At 47.8% G+C, this 15,308-nt stretch overlaps 4 protein-coding genes across 4 annotated transcripts; 1 reads left to right on the top strand and 3 right to left on the bottom strand.

The window, feature by feature from the left end:
* Positions 1 to 2,832, bottom strand: GGS25DRAFT_381019 (general substrate transporter). Its single transcript, XM_049258268.1, has 9 exons — positions 2,191 to 2,832; positions 1,933 to 2,112; positions 1,669 to 1,867; positions 1,574 to 1,582; positions 1,461 to 1,514; positions 831 to 1,408; positions 693 to 772; positions 475 to 634; positions 1 to 420 (listed from the first exon to the last, which is right to left on the bottom strand). The coding sequence occupies exons 1-9, from the start codon at positions 2,384 to 2,386 to the stop codon at positions 293 to 295; spliced, it is 1,584 nt and encodes a 527-aa protein (XP_049114925.1). The 5' UTR covers positions 2,387 to 2,832; the 3' UTR covers positions 1 to 292.
* Positions 2,833 to 4,302: 1,470 nt separating this feature from the next.
* On the top strand, positions 4,303 to 8,364 carry GGS25DRAFT_500335 (uncharacterized protein). Its single transcript, XM_049261855.1, has 6 exons — positions 4,303 to 5,261; positions 5,330 to 5,679; positions 5,767 to 6,089; positions 6,181 to 6,718; positions 6,829 to 7,095; positions 7,208 to 8,364. The coding sequence occupies exons 1-6, from the start codon at positions 4,628 to 4,630 to the stop codon at positions 7,940 to 7,942; spliced, it is 2,847 nt and encodes a 948-aa protein (XP_049114924.1). The 5' UTR covers positions 4,303 to 4,627; the 3' UTR covers positions 7,943 to 8,364.
* A 254-nt stretch (positions 8,365 to 8,618) lies between these two features.
* GGS25DRAFT_380816 (myo-inositol-1-phosphate synthase) lies at positions 8,619 to 10,839 on the bottom strand. The gene is made up of 4 exons (XM_049258267.1): positions 10,806 to 10,839; positions 9,884 to 10,746; positions 9,218 to 9,820; positions 8,619 to 9,116 (listed from the first exon to the last, which is right to left on the bottom strand). Exons 2-4 carry the CDS (start codon positions 10,612 to 10,614, stop codon positions 8,804 to 8,806), a joined length of 1,647 nt encoding a protein of 548 aa, XP_049114923.1. The 5' UTR covers positions 10,615 to 10,746; positions 10,806 to 10,839; the 3' UTR covers positions 8,619 to 8,803.
* Positions 10,840 to 12,273: 1,434 nt separating this feature from the next.
* Positions 12,274 to 13,522, bottom strand: GGS25DRAFT_500332 (uncharacterized protein). Its single transcript, XM_049261854.1, has 2 exons — positions 12,702 to 13,522; positions 12,274 to 12,639 (listed from the first exon to the last, which is right to left on the bottom strand). Exon 1 carries the CDS (start codon positions 13,233 to 13,235, stop codon positions 13,020 to 13,022), a length of 216 nt encoding a protein of 71 aa, XP_049114922.1. The 5' UTR covers positions 13,236 to 13,522; the 3' UTR covers positions 12,274 to 12,639; positions 12,702 to 13,019.
* Positions 13,523 to 15,308: the final 1,786 nt, after the last annotated feature.

The raw sequence follows: 15,308 nt of genomic DNA, 5'->3' as shown, positions 1-15,308 counted from the left end.
TAGTAATAAGTGTCAGAACAAAGCCATGTGATTGCTAGACGGTCACGTGGACCAGCGGTCTAACTACGTGCTGCCCTAAATACCAGGCACTACGTTTGCGTTCTCGTGTACTTATCTGACGAATTCTCTATTGATTTCTTCTTTGACCAGCTCTCTCACGTCTCAAAATACCATTCCAGAGGCACCTTAATTTCATACCTAACGTTCACGCATAACTGCCCAGGTGTGGTTTGCGTACCTAGGTACCTATTCAAACAAGCTGTCCACACGCTTCATGTGGTCCTCAGTAGGTCTAAACTTGGTCTTGGTCTTTGCTGGCAGTTTCTGATATGTTTGACTCCTTGGTCTGCTTGACATCGTTGCTGTGGATTTCCTTCTCGACTACCGTTGCAGCGTGTGCCCGGTCTTCCTCCTCGAACACTATTTCCCACAATTAGCACGTGTTTTTGGCAAAAGGAAAAAAAAGAATCATACAGAAAGCAAGCTCTTCAAGAGTACGGTTCGAAGTCTCAGGCCACAGATACCACATGAGGAACGCCTCGACGGCAATCCAGCAGCAGTACACGATCAGAAACTTCCAGCCGATGCCGGTTACTGGATCTAGGCCAACAGGGTTGACGTTCGTACCAAAAAACTGCATCCATGTTAGTGGATTCATTGACATGGTATGTTAAGGAGTTGTGAAGAATTACCTGGGCAGCTTTCCCGAATAACTGAAAGATCGAAATTCCTCGCGCTCTCATGGCGTATGGGAAGATCTCAACAAGATACGCTAAAAAGTGGCTATCAGCTAAGGCCAAGTACCTCCCTCAACATGCTTGAATGCTTACTATATGTGAGGGCGTTAAAGCCGATGTTATACGCAGGTTGGTAAGCATAAATCCAAAATAGGCAGAGTTTTCCAGCGACCTTTGATCCCGCAACAATGGCCTCAGCTGCACAGATCGTCCACGACACATATATTACCAAAATGGAAAAAATTGAAGTCAAGAACATAGTCCGACGCTTGAATTTCATGACCAGAAGTGCTGTGAAGACCGCGCATACCAGACCCAGGCACTGGTTTCCGATGTTGTACTTTGCCTGGAACGAAGGATCCGTAAACCCGATCAGGTTCAGGATATCTCCCAAGTAATACGAGATGACCACGTTGCCGGAAAGCTGCGACATAACTCCAAGAAGAGAACCGACAATCACACGACGGCGGTTCCCCGGCGTATTGATCATATCGAGCCAAGAGCGCTTCGAGTTTTCTAGTTCGATTGAAATGGTGGTTTTGATCTCGGCCATTTCTGCTTTCGCGAATTCCGAATTCTCGTCGCCTTCAGCGTGATATGTAACTAGAATCTTGAACGCCTCCTCGTATCTTTCTTTGCTGATCAAGTATCTAGGACTCTCCGGCAGGAAACTAGAATCTGTCAGTCGTATTATCTTGCTGTACGGGCGAAGAGAAGTCCTACAGCACAAGAGCAACCTGTAATATAGAGGGCGACATTTGTAGGAGTGAGGGGACTCTGATAGGTCAATGTTAGAATAGTTCGTCTATTACCACAAGGCGTATGGGTCATCTTACCTCCAGGACCTAGAAGTATTTAGGTAGTTAGTTTCCTGGTAAAATTACAAGGGTTCATCATGCCTCAGGGGGGGGGGGGGGGGGAGAACACGTACCAGTCTGACGGAATGAGTTGAGTTCCATAGGTGATAGCCGAAGCCGTGATGGCCCCAATGAAATAAGCCGCGTTGAACAAAGATGTTAAAATAGCACGCTCTTTGGGATACGCCAGCTCTCCAATCAAACTAGATCCGGCAACAATAGCGTAAGGCAGTCCGAACCCGATGATGAGTCGGGAGACGATGTACATCGCACCTTGAGTAGCGGGTTAGCTTCAGCCCCATGGGATCATAGAGACGAGGAGTCGTGCTCTCACGCACCATTAACGGAAAACCCTTGAATGAGCGACCCTATGATCATCATTATGCTACCAAACATCACACACCATCTTCGGCCAAAGTTATCGTTCAGAAGTGGGATAAAGGGGAGACCGATGACAGCGCCAAGAGGTAGCGCAGACGCCAGAATGCCTTTGTAGCCACCAGTAGGGTGTCCGAAAACTACGGTTCATCCATGGTTAGTCTTCTGGTCTCTTTTCCACCCGCATTAGGTAATCTAGAAGTTTGTATAGCACTTACATTCACCCCAGGCGGGCACGATCTGGACGGCGTTAATGATCTGCGAATCGAACCCAGATGTCATCTCGATGCCCATCAGGCAGGGAAACAGCATGAAGTACAGATAGCGCAAGTTCCTCTTCTGGTACCAAGGGATCTTATCATCCATCGCCATGCGATGGACGATATTGTCCGTTTGAGCACTTCCGCCAACCATTTTGCCGAATCAGCTCTCTCTCACTCTCTACACCTAATCACTGGAATGCTAAGGTTTGGGGTTGATTTCGTCGATGGATGTAGTCCAACAGTATTAGGCAAGAAAGAACTAGATACTTGGCAGGTAGGTTTTCAATATCAAGTTCCAATGGCTCTTTTACGGAATCGGCCATTCTTGCTGATTCCTATATAACTGAGCATTTCAAAGCTCGGTCCGATTGTTCGCGCAGTATTCGGCGGTTAATAAGGCAATATCAGCTTATACTCGAGACGTGGGCAAATCAGAAGCAGCTCGCCAGTGTGAATACGGCCATTTTCGAATTTACCCGCCAAGCCTGATTGCAAACCCACTGGGCGAGGCACCAGCCGTAAGGACACACAAGCAACTGGAGAACCCGGGATTTTTTCATTGCCTTGACCTGTAAAGCGAGTTCCCATTGGACAGGTACCGATCTACTTGGCTTGTTTGTGTTCCATCATGGCGTTCCATTCTTCCACAGTCAGGGCCGTCCCGGAGCGATAGGATGCACACCCCGCGATCTCGGTACGCCCTGATGTAGCATTTCTCTTTGGTTTCTCACGCCATTTAGATTGCCTGGATATGAATACCCAGGCGCTTGATATATCTAGATTCAGCTTCCTAGCTTGAATAGCAAAACGGTGCCCAGAAGCTCTCTCAGCTTGTCGCAGATCAGCTGTCGCCTCGGGTGTCAGGTTGGAAGATCCGGGATAGCGGATGGCTAAATAGAGGTTATAGACTAGTCCGGTCGCATCATCGTGAAGTGAAGTTTAAATTTTCGCGATGATAAATAGCGTAGCCTGTCTCTGTCAAATACAATGCATAAAGTAGGTAGGTAGGTATCCATCCTTCAGAGCGACATGACATGTTAGGTGTTAGGTAAGATATCGCGTAGCACTGTGGATCACGTGATGAATGTTAGGATCACATGACATTATTCGAAAATACCTAACTACTAGTAGTACCTTATGTACTAATTTAACGCGTTCAATGTTGTATTCTTCAATTCTGTTGGAGCACATAATAGTCTTCTAAAACTGACATGCATTACACATAATGTTATATCCATGGATGCAATCTAGGTTATCATCGACCTTTCCTTAACTGCTTTTTTCCCCAGGTCTTTGGTAGCTTTTTTGGTGTATCCAATTTCCCGTCATCATGGTCGTCTACTGCGTAGTACAGTTTGTTATCTCTCGTTTACTTCAATGTTTGTCGGATACATAATATAATACATACATAATACATAATACATTACTAAGTATACGTACATAGGCTAGGTAACTGTGTATATTATGAAGTGGTCTAGATCTTTATGATGTCATTTTAGTTTATTGTAATTACCTAGTATATCATATTATTAGGTACCTGTGTGTATGTTAGGCGCATCAACGTATGAACGTATGTAGGTACTAGCAAACATAAGTTTCAAAATGTCTCTACATGCGGCCTTGAGTTATAAAAATAGAACTGCATATAACTAACTAACTAACTAGTGTACATTTTATAGTAGTGGCTGTGTTAACCTTCTCAGAATCTAGATTCTACATAACACATTGTACAACTTCAATGTTGAATATTCCAACTTTCAAGGTGCAATACTGAACTTATTATGTATGTATTAGGTATTCCATGCAAGTGGCATCAAGCCATGCAGCTACCATGATCCGTTCTAATTCTACTGGCCCTTCCCTTCGTTTGTTGGTCCGGGTTCCAGCCCGGTGGGTTTTTAATTAGGCACCGAAGTAACGGGTACCTAGTAGGCTAGATGTAATACTACATACTATACTACATACATCATAATGTAATGGATACATGCCCATTACCCAGGTGTATTTCAAGGTTTGTATTGTACTGTACCTAGCAATCGCGAGGATTAAAGGATATGTATCGGGAGGATCTGTAGATGTACGTACTACATAGATGTATGACATGTAGGTAATAGGTATTCAATAATGCAAGTCAACTTGACGTTCTTCGTTCTTCAAAAACATCAATCCATCTTTTCCCTCTTCTTTTCAATAATACTTACTATTATTGGATATCATTAGTTATGCTACGCCGCCACTATAGGACCCGACTTTGCGAATCATCTGCGCGGCCACATCTCACACCCTGGTACAAATCCTAGTTCTCCACCGTGCTGATTATTTCGTCGCTGATCCTGCTCTGTGGCTGCTCGGCAGAGGAGCAGGGAAAGGAAACGTGCTGCAAATTAGAGCAATGGAGCAAGCTTCCCGGCAATCTCATGCAGATTCATCCGACGAGAACTTTTTTGCTCTACCATCTACATTTTCTCCTTGGCACAACGCCGAGCAAGCTGGCCTCAAGATGGATTTATCTCATTCAGAACCTCAGGCGGCATTAACCGGAGCTAAGGAGCCTCACCAAGAAGAGCACCTTCCACCGGCGCAGGAAGAAGAGCCAATCGCCATGTCCTCGTCGTCACCGGAGAGCTCTGATCTCAGCCCTGCTCCGGCGATAGCGGTTCACGAAACCGATCAAGAGGAGGAGGAACTTGTGCTAAGGCCAACAGAGTACGGCGTAGGACCTAGAAATGAAGTAGTCATCTCTGCCGGTGAACCAGCCACGCCTTCCCAACAAAAGCGGGTCATTCCGCGACGGACGAGATTCAAGGAGATGTTATTGAGCCGCTCTCCCAAGCGGAACGGGTCAACCTCGCTAGGCGGCGGCGGTAATAGCTACAATCCCATCGGAGAGGATCCTCCGTCTGCATCAGAGAATATTCCCATGGAGCCGATAGACAAGTCGCCCCCAATTACGGAACAGAGACGTGACATTCAATACGATACTGATGAGAGTGACATTGATATTGATAAACTTGCCGCTAGATATGGTACTTACCATTTTTCCATTTCATCCATCTTATCTACCTACCATTTTCAATACTAACAAAGTCTCTAGAACGACCGCCTCTGGACTGTCATTCCAGGCGAGATGTATACATCAAGCATCGCAGTTGGACATACATTGTTCTGGCAGTTCTGTCCGTCTACTCCACCCTGATGAGCGGTTTATGGCTCGTCGTCGCCATCTATCAGCCGCGTTACGGGCGTGGGATATCTTCCAGTGAAGATGGAAAGATGGGGCCTTCAACGGCCACACTGATGTGCACGCTAATCGCCAAGACCATTGAAGTGTCTTTCGTGACAGTCTTCGTCGCTTTCATCGGCCAGGTTCTGACACGGAGAGCATTTGTGAGAAAGGCCAAGGGTATAACGATAGCCGAGATGACCATGAGGAATTGGGTAATTGTGAGTAAATGATCAAGAGATTTTTATCTACCCTTCAGGCTCGCTGTTCACCTACATAATACTGACCCAGGACGATAATAATTTTAGCAACCCGGCTCCTTATTGACGTACTGGGAGGGGATTCCGTACGCCGCCACAACCCTCTTGGGTCTTTTTACACTAGCCGCTACTATCTGTGCTATGTTTTACACCACAGCATCCGATGCCATGGTGAGCCCCAAGCTCAAAATGGGAGCGTGGGAGTCGCGGTCCCTAGAAGGACTAGTCAAAGCCTCCTACGCCAACCCATATTACGTGCAAGATTCTTGCTCGACCCCGATTGATCTGAAAATGGACGTGAAAAACTCGAAGGCTTCTTGTTTGGCTGTTCAATACTCAGGCCAGTCCTATCAAAATCTTCTTACTTTCATGTGCGCTACCTACCTACCTACCTACCTACCTACCTACCTAGAGTATCCATACTCCTTGTTCCCTAAGGTCTAACTAACCAAACCACTTTAGGAAGCAATGGCAATATATCCACGACAACGGGACCTCCAGGTTTGACCAGCTGGAAAAGAGGCCCGTGGGGCAGCACATTCTGTTCGACAACACGACATTAATGTCGTCCTGGATCGAGCGCGAATATGGAGACCCCAAGACCGCTTTCATAGAACATGACAGGATCGTAAACAACGTTACATTAGCAATGCCACACCCAGGCGTCTACTCGGCGGCTATGGATTCACGCAATGACATCCTGCAGCCCGACGAGCTCGCGGGCGTTGGCGAGTACTCGATCCGCGCCAGTGTGTCGTCGCCAGTGGTCAATGTCATGTGCGTCAACATGAACCGCAAGGAGCTGGCGCCGCTGGTGTACACAACCTGGCCCGGTGCGCGAAACACATACACCAACATCCCTGACCAGAAAATTGGCGAGGCGGACTGGATGAAGGATGTCCCAGCCCCAAGCGAGGATGAGTGGCTCAACAGAACCGTGGTCGACGATATATTTCGATGGGGGTCCAAGTACTACCGTCGGCCCCCTGTGTTCCAATTGGTGAGAATTCATACCTATCTATCTCCATAATCTACCTACCCACCCACTCTATTCCATAGTCTCCCGAATAGCTTTTTGTTGGTTACTAATTAGTCATCGTGTCGTAACAGTACCCCATTGATTACAACATGATCACTAACACCTCGGTCGCGAATGATAGCTCAATCTACATCCTCGCCAAATCTGGCTCAGTCGAGGACTACACACTTTGCGAGCTCCGGTCGTGGATCACGCCCAAGTGCTCGACGATATTCGATGTCTCTGGCACCTCGGGAGCCAGCATGCGTTCCCATTGTGAAGACCCCGACGACGAGGATTCGTATATGCAGGCATCGGGAAATGACGATGTCAACGACCCCCCGCTACCATCCATCGATGTACGTGATATATATCTCATTGATTCGTCACCTTGAGTTCCCCCTCCTAGTAGTGATGTTTCCAGAAACGCTACTCTCCCGAATAGAACAGTTGCTGACTCTCATCGCGCAGTGGAAAAACTCAGCCGACTCCTGGCGCCTCTCAATGGACCTGAACGGCGGCACGCAGAACAACAACGCGAGCAACTCGCGCATCATGACACACTTCATCCTCGGCGAAGCCGCGCTGAACCCTCTCCTCCCCTCCATGGCCGAAACCCTCGCCGTCCTCGCCTCCTCGACCCTCGTCGCCGGCGCCCTCACCTCGACCTTCCGCGTGCTTTGGACGTACTACCCGCTCGTGTCGATGGAGCCGGGCGTGTACGAGGCGTTCCACGTGTCGATGCGCACGCAGCAGTACACGTCGACGCACGTCGAGTCGTGGCAGTTCGTCTTCTACTTCGTGCTGGGCACGGTCTTCGCCATCAACCTCTCCTGCCTGCTGTACTACAGCTTCTTCCGCCCGGGGCTCGTGACCGACTACACGGAGCCGCAGAACCTGTTCACGGCGGCGATCAACTCGCCGCCGAGCGCCGCGCTCGCCGGCAGCTGCGGCCACGGCCCCGACTCCGCCGAGATGGTCGTCCCCTGGCGCGTCGCGTACTCGGCCGCGGCCAACCATTACTTCTTCGAGGAGGCGACCGAGGCAAAGAGGGTCACGGCTGTCGCGGCGACGCTCGCCCGCCCCTTCAGCGAGTACAGTCTTGCGAGCAGGGCGAGCGGCTCGGAGCTGCTGTCGCCGGGGCGGCATCTTTCGACGAATTACCACAACTACAAGCGGCTTAGTTCGAGCAAGACCTGGCTGTGAGGTGTAAGAAGGGTTTCGTTTTCTTTTTGTGTGTATTTATCCTGGATCATGCCGTTAATCATTAATCTTTTCACATCTCATGATTAATCTTTGTTTCCTTTTCTTCGGCTTTGATTATGTATAGGTATCCTACTTTACATATATCATTTTACCTCAGCATAGCAGTGGCGTCTTTGTGGGAAATTGGGGGGGGGGCAGGGGGTTTGGGTTAAATTACCTTTCCAGGTACCAAGGTTTTGGTATCTAGGTATACATACAAGATACCATCATGGAAGAGACAGAGTAGAGTTTTCATACTACTGTACCTATATCTCGAGCTAGATTTGGTTTGTGGATCATCGTTGTATATTACCATGTACATTCACTTCAGTTCATATCAAGATCGGGGGAGAAAAAGGGGAAGAGGGGAGAGAGGGCGGCGGGGGAGAGGCAACCCCCCTGGTTTAGAGAAAAGAAAGAGCTTTTTTTTTCACGGAGGGGATAGAAGATGAAGATTACTACGTAATTAGGGGTATTATCACCAAGTCGATGATTCCATGAGTCAATTCAATTTATCAACTCAAAGCTAATGTTCCGTTGTTCTGGAAGATGAAAGATAATAAAAAGGATGTTGAGATCCTAGGTAGGTAAGAATCTTTTTACCGTTTTTTTCCCAGCCAAGTGCCTACCTACAAGACGGGTAGGTAGCCTTAGTAATGGGGGGTAAGTAGCAGAAACGTAGCGTTGAGCTGGCGTTTTCGGATACCGCATATATAAAGTAGTTGAAGAAGTAGAAGATGGGTTAGGTTAGGTTAGGTTAGGATACCTAGGTAGGTTTTACCTATAGTGCACCCCCAATTGAAAACAAAAGCATTTTCCTTCCTAAAACAGCTTGTGCTCGAGTGTCATGTCAGACTCGGGCTCGAGACCGACACAGGCACGGAAGATGTTAGTGAGGGCGCCGCGCTGCTTGGCAAGAGCGTTGACGACGGGAGTTCCTGGGGGCGTCAGCGGCGCCTTGAGCATGTAGCTGAGGATGCTCAGGACGCTGTGGAAGCCCTTGTACTCAGCCGGGCCGTCGACTTCGTTGTCGTCGCTGAGCTTCCATTGGATGCGCGTCATCATCTCGGTTACGAGAACGAGGTCGATGATGAGGGGCGACGCGAGCAGAGAGTCCTCGCAGACGTTGAAGATCCTGTTTGCGGGTCAGTTGTCTAGGTAGGGACTTTTGGGTGGGTAGGCGTGTGCTTGGAGAAGGGTAGGTAGAGGTAAGGGGGGAAACACGCGCAAACTTACGAAATGGTTTGATGGCCGCCAAGGAAAATTTCGGCATAGTACTCGTCTAGGGCGCGCTTATTGTCGCCGACAGCCGGCAGGTACTTGATGACGACGGTGTGGTCCGGATGCTCGCCCTTTTTGTAGAGGACGGAGTTGGCCTCGACCATGTCGTCGACGACGTTGCTCTTAGAGATTTCCTTTGAGCGGAACTGCTTCTGCGAGCTCAGGTTCTTGCCGTCATTGTTGCCCAGGTGGTTGTAGCTCGCGATCGAGGTCAGCTTGATGCCGGCGTTGATGAGGAAGTCGACAAGGGCGGATTTCATCTTGGTTTGGCCGGACTTGAAGTCATCGCCGCCGATGAAGGCGGAGTGCCGTTCGGCGAGCTCAATAGCTCCGGGGACGAAGGTGTTCTGCGGCGAGCCGTTGATGAATGGGGCTCCCTCCAGGATACAGGCCACCGCAAAGACGGTAGAGGGTGATACTTCCTCATGACCTTGCTCGATAGCCTTTAGGAGGTTGTCCGCGGTGTTGTTCACGCCCGGGATGATATCGGCGTAACGCTCTGTGTTTGCAGTCCACTGCACAATGACCTTACCCAGGCCATTTCTCTGCTTGAAATCGCTATTCGTAGAGTTTAGCAACAACCCCCTTAGCATAGGTTCATTTTCACAAATCTGAGCTTACCGAATGTCCTGTCGAATTTTCTCAACGTGTGCCATAGAAGCCTTGCTTCCGGGTATGACATTGTCGGCTCGATCTTCCTGGTTGGCCGCAATGAAGTCAGGGTAGTAGATGCTAGGGAGGGGGACCATCTGAGCCATGTCCTTCTTGACTTGGGCCTTCAGGGTAGGTTCGAGCACCGCAGCGCGGTCCATGGCATCCGCGAGGTTCATACCACTGATATCCCAGCCACCAATGACGAGATCGTTGGGATGAACCATGGGAAGCACATCGTGGAATGGAATGTTCACCTCCTTCATGGAGATAGGATCCGTGCCTAGCTTCATGGTAGAGCCCATGATAACAGAGCCATAGTAGTTTGCAGCGCGAGAGCCCTCGCGAGTGTCCCATACGAGGCCACGGCGATTTGCAAGGATACCGGCTGTCACTGTTGTGCCGTTATTCCCACCCCAGCCTACGAGCATCATGCCAACCTTGGGAACCTTGCGGTCGACCTTGAAGTTATATACCAGCTCCTTCGGTGTGGCCACATACTTACCGTTAGCGTCTTGGGTTACACTAGTAGTTCGGTAGGTATACTTCGACGCAATCTCATTGTCGGTGTATGTTACATTAGGGGATTGAACTACGAAGAGGTCGGCATGGCCGGATCGCGATGAGGCCGACCCGTTGCCGTTCCTTGAATGTCCGTGTCCGTCCGCAGAACCCACGTCTGCCTCGGCGTGTGGAGCCATATTGCACAGATATTGGTATGGCGTTATAAATTGGAACTATGCTGTGCTGAAGCCCTTTATTGAGTAAAGGGCGAGTCCGCTGCGCTTCCGGGGGAGGCAGAGCAGCGGGCTCCTGCGTACGGATGGTGGACGCTACGGAAACAAGTCAGATCCAAGCATTATATTTAGATTCTAATGGTGGTGGTACGTACGAGTTGAGGAGGTTAGAAAACGTCTTGTTAAGATGGGTGATCGCTGCCGTAAAGCGCGATCGTCTTGTCAAGAAAATCTAATGGAAGTAGGAAGGAAGATTGTTGCTTCGTAAAATTCTACAGTGGAAAGATTCTATGGTACTAAGAAGTCAGAATTGCTTTGCAGCTATGTAGCAAAAAATACTCGCGATTCGGTCAGAAGGTTTAGAGGGAAGGGAAGAAGAAGCGTCAATCATTCAGAGCTAAATGTAGGCAAACATCGGATTTTTAGTGTGGTTCAACGGCTACGGCTGAAGACTATTCAATCCGCTTCCGTGCCGTGCCTAGTAATCATGGTGGATCAAAAGGAACAACACATATCCATATGATAGATACCATGCAGTAGCGGCAGCTATGATGGAAAAGTGGTACGACTGGAAGCATGCTGAACCGCCGTGTACGGAGTTGGTAGATAGGTACATACGGACTTCACGATATCGGCGGTTGCAGTTGTTGAACGAGCTTCTTTGTTCAGAAATCGTGTACCGGTAATCCCCCCGCCTTGGTTCCCAATGAAGCATACAGCAATACAAGCAATACAGCGGGGTAGATAGGGGTATGATTGGCCAATTCCTAAAATGTCGGTGTCAGGACCCGACGGAATTAGGGCTTGAACGGCTCATAAAGACGTAGAATGAGGATAGGTATACTTGGGTTATCCTGATAGGCCGGCCGTCTCAATAATTATATGCCCAGGTGGACTTTATCTACATGATTTGCTTACCTACCTAAGTACATGTACTAAATAGTCAGTAGGCAGGTATTAGAATATATCTAACTTACATCCCAACGCTAGGTAGGGACATAACTAGTTAGTAGATTGACCTTCTCAACGATGATAGAAGCTGCCCAGGTGGCTGATAGTACCGAGTCGAACTTGCTAATACACGCGCAGATGATATAAATCATGTGAAGTGGAGTTAGCGGCCAACATTCCATACCTAATACCAAACCTGCGTACTTATGGTGGTTAGGAAAAGGGAAGGGATACCTAGATTGAACCCCTTTGGCCAGTGCAAGGGACGTATTGACTGAAATACTCCCATTGGCCACAGCTATAAGCGAAGCACAGACTTGGCGATCTTTGACAAGGGGGGCAGAGCCAAGAGGCTCCCCCAGAGTCCGTGCAGAGCAGAAGAGATTCCGAATCATTGCGGCACAGGTTTGTTCTTCAGACAATCATTCTGCACATTGTTCACTGAGACACACATGAACTCTGACGAATTATGGGGTAGGTATGAAGGCGAATGCAGCCAACTGTGAGAAATAAAACAGCCAAATTCCACGACACTCACCCTTATGGGATATACAGTTGTTGACAGAAGGGCTTACTAGCATTGTATCAAGCCTCATTTCCTTGTTCAGGGGCTGCAACTGATATGAGAACAGCCCAGGCCAAGTGTTCGCACGACTTGCCCATCGATAGGTGGGGGCCAGGTTCAAAAGTACGAATTGAAATAACTATAAAATTGACTTCTCCTAATAACGTCTCGATTAGTCGCCCGGGAATTTTCTTTGCTTGTAGGCTATTTCTTATTACTGCAGAACGGAAAACAACGACATTTATTTTCCTATTCGTCTATTAATCGACCGAATAACAAACCCTACTAGTCATGATTCATTGTCAAGTGACTCTGATAAAGCGGATCTTGTGAGTAACCTACTATTAGTAGTTACTATACCTACCTATACAAAGGTAGTGATGACTTGGCAACTTGAGCAGGGGTCTTCGGTAGCGATAGATACCGTATAGGGCCGAAAAGAGGCACACATAACATGAAAAGTAATAAGTCTCCTGCCGAGCTGTTAACTGCTTCACATTCCGATCGGCCAATATGCAAGAAATCCTTTCTATACCTAATGTAGTAGCCCGCACCAACAGGCACAAGACATACTATGTACTGTCTATAGCCCTATGTCGGTATTGCGTCTACACTAGCATGTACACATAGGTAGGCAGCGCTGAGGTAGGCAGCGCTGAGGTAGGCAGCGCTGAGGTAGGCAGCGCTGAGGTAGGCAGCGCTGGAGGTATTTGATGAACGAACACGCGATCCTGAAAAGGCTTCGTAAGTAGGCAAGGTTAGCTCATCGATAGCTTCCTAAACAAGCACAAATCAACTAAGCTGCTACGCTAGAATGACATTTCATGAGGACCGTCTTCTCTGGGCTTCTTATTTAAATTACCTGGGCCCATGAGGTTCGCATCTGGGGTCCCCGATCAGTGATAGCGGAGGCTAAGTTGTTTAGTGTGCAGATTCGCCTATAAAGGTAATGAGCTACAGAAATGACGTCCAATCTAACAGTAGGCCTATCACGATAATCAGCGTATACACCATATTTGGCAAACAAGATAAGGAGGAGCAGGTTTAGCATTATCCCCACGACAACCATCTTTTAAATCTTCTTGGACTTGAACTGGCTATGCTTAGCTGTCTGGCTCATTTGGGGTTGATTGGTAGCTGTCTATGTATAACCACATAGGCTCTACTTAGGCTGCATAGATAAATTAGGAAACGATATAGTAGTAGTTATATGAGTCTAGATTAATCAAAGAATAATCAGGTTACAGGTAGTGTAAGGAAACTAGTTGGCAAATGAGATTCGGGCGCTTCTAGAATGGCTTTCTAGATTCCTCAAAGAAAAACACTATGGTTGATGGAAAAGAAAAGGGGTGGGATGGATAATTAATACGAAGGAATTTAAATCGATTTTCAAATATCCAATTCAGCCATTCCCACCCCATTCAAGCTGTCAAGGTAGCGCCTACCATAATTACCCTCAAGAACTTAAGGAGTTCATTGAGTTTGCACCATGCAGACCCCTAGCTTTCAAGTTACTGCATAGTAGTATGATAGTACATATTGTACGGTTGCAGCTCAAGTAGATACATACATGGATACATAGTACCTACCATGTACTATCCATGGATGCATTGATACATGTAGTACTCCGCAAGAGCTCCCAAGCTCCGTACCAGGTACGTGCAAACTAAGGTACTGTGGATGGATATTAGGCCCATATTTCTGATTGTCAAATGGTGGGGACAGGGGCATCGGGTTGTCGAATCGCCGTCATGTGTGAGCTGCAAGGTACCAGTTCAGGTCGTGAGCCCTGTCTAGTATTGACAGGCTAGTCCTAATATGTTTAGCGATTCCTAGTCCTGCGAGAAAGGTCGATCGTAGCAGACTATTAGCGTTACACTGCAGCAACAGCACTAATATCGTATCGGTGTTAAGGCCAGGTACAGTACTACATTCTCCCCAATCTCACCTCTCTTCTTCAATATTCTCTCCACCAACGTTGGCTGCGTGGCACGGGTCTTTCAATTCTATCATGGACACCGAACTCTGTAAATCTATGGCGGTCTTGATTATTTCATTACGGATACTGCATAGCAGCTACATATTAGGCCTTTCCTACCATCCTCTGATTCCTACCTAATTACCCGATACGTGTGTTGTTTTGCTCCAACAAGTGGAAACAACTTCTACTACCTGCAGTCAGGAAGGTTGCATTACATCCAGAGATAGAAACATCGAGGAGCAGAAAGCCAACCATGCCGCAATCCTCTGGAGTTGCGGCTTGAAACCAAGAGGAAACGTCTCGTCAAGCTACTACCTACTAACTGGGTATCTACTTACATACACATACTACAAAGAGTAATGGTTGACAGTCGTAGCACCGAATCCTCTGTATTCGTATTGATAAATTGATTGTAGGTACCTGGGTTAGGACGGTCTAATATGAGTAGTGACGAGCGGATAAAATCCTTATTTCTGTCATCGGCGATGAATTTTGTGAGAATCACCAGTGTTTGACATGCGTCCTTAAACATCCTCCTCATAATGCGCCACATACTTAGAATGTGAAGAGTCTCACCATCACGGATCACATCTACTCTCACCCTGTGTAGCTATTTAATACCCTACAGGTTACCAAGTCGAGAATTATCCGATTTACATCTGCGTACCTTTGAGGCTTGAAATATTTATAATACTACATTACTACCTAGGTTACTAAAGTATTATACAATCCTCACTCGCCAAGAGACAACAAGGAACAAGGGGATGGCCCCCATTGAGCGCCCCGTGCATTACATACCTACCTTAGACCCCTTAGTACCTAGTCGTTATCCAGGGGTCGAACCAACAGGGGCTCGAATTAAAACATCCACTCTTTCGAGACAGAGGTCGCAACAACCAAGAGACCTTCTCACCGACCTTTACCACAAGATCTCTTGAAACCTCCTCAGATCTAGTTTCTTTCCGACCAATTGTTCACTCGTCTATCGAGAATCTTTGAGGCGAGGCCCATTCAGCGCCCCCTCTTGCATCACGACACGGCGTGCAGCCTATCGCAAAACTTATCGCAGAACACGCGATCATTTTTTGATGTTTTAATACTTTTTCTTACATAGGTCATCCCAAGAGCTATTTTCAGCATTTCGGCAGCCATCTCCTCAGG

Source organism: Hypoxylon fragiforme, assembly GCF_022984875.1.
Source record: "Hypoxylon fragiforme strain CBS 206.31 chromosome Unknown GGS25scaffold_7, whole genome shotgun sequence".
NCBI classification, from domain to species: Eukaryota; Fungi; Ascomycota; class Sordariomycetes; order Xylariales; family Hypoxylaceae; genus Hypoxylon; species Hypoxylon fragiforme.
The sequence above is the reverse complement of the archived record's forward strand: the minus strand, read 5'-3'. Positions and strand labels throughout refer to the sequence as shown.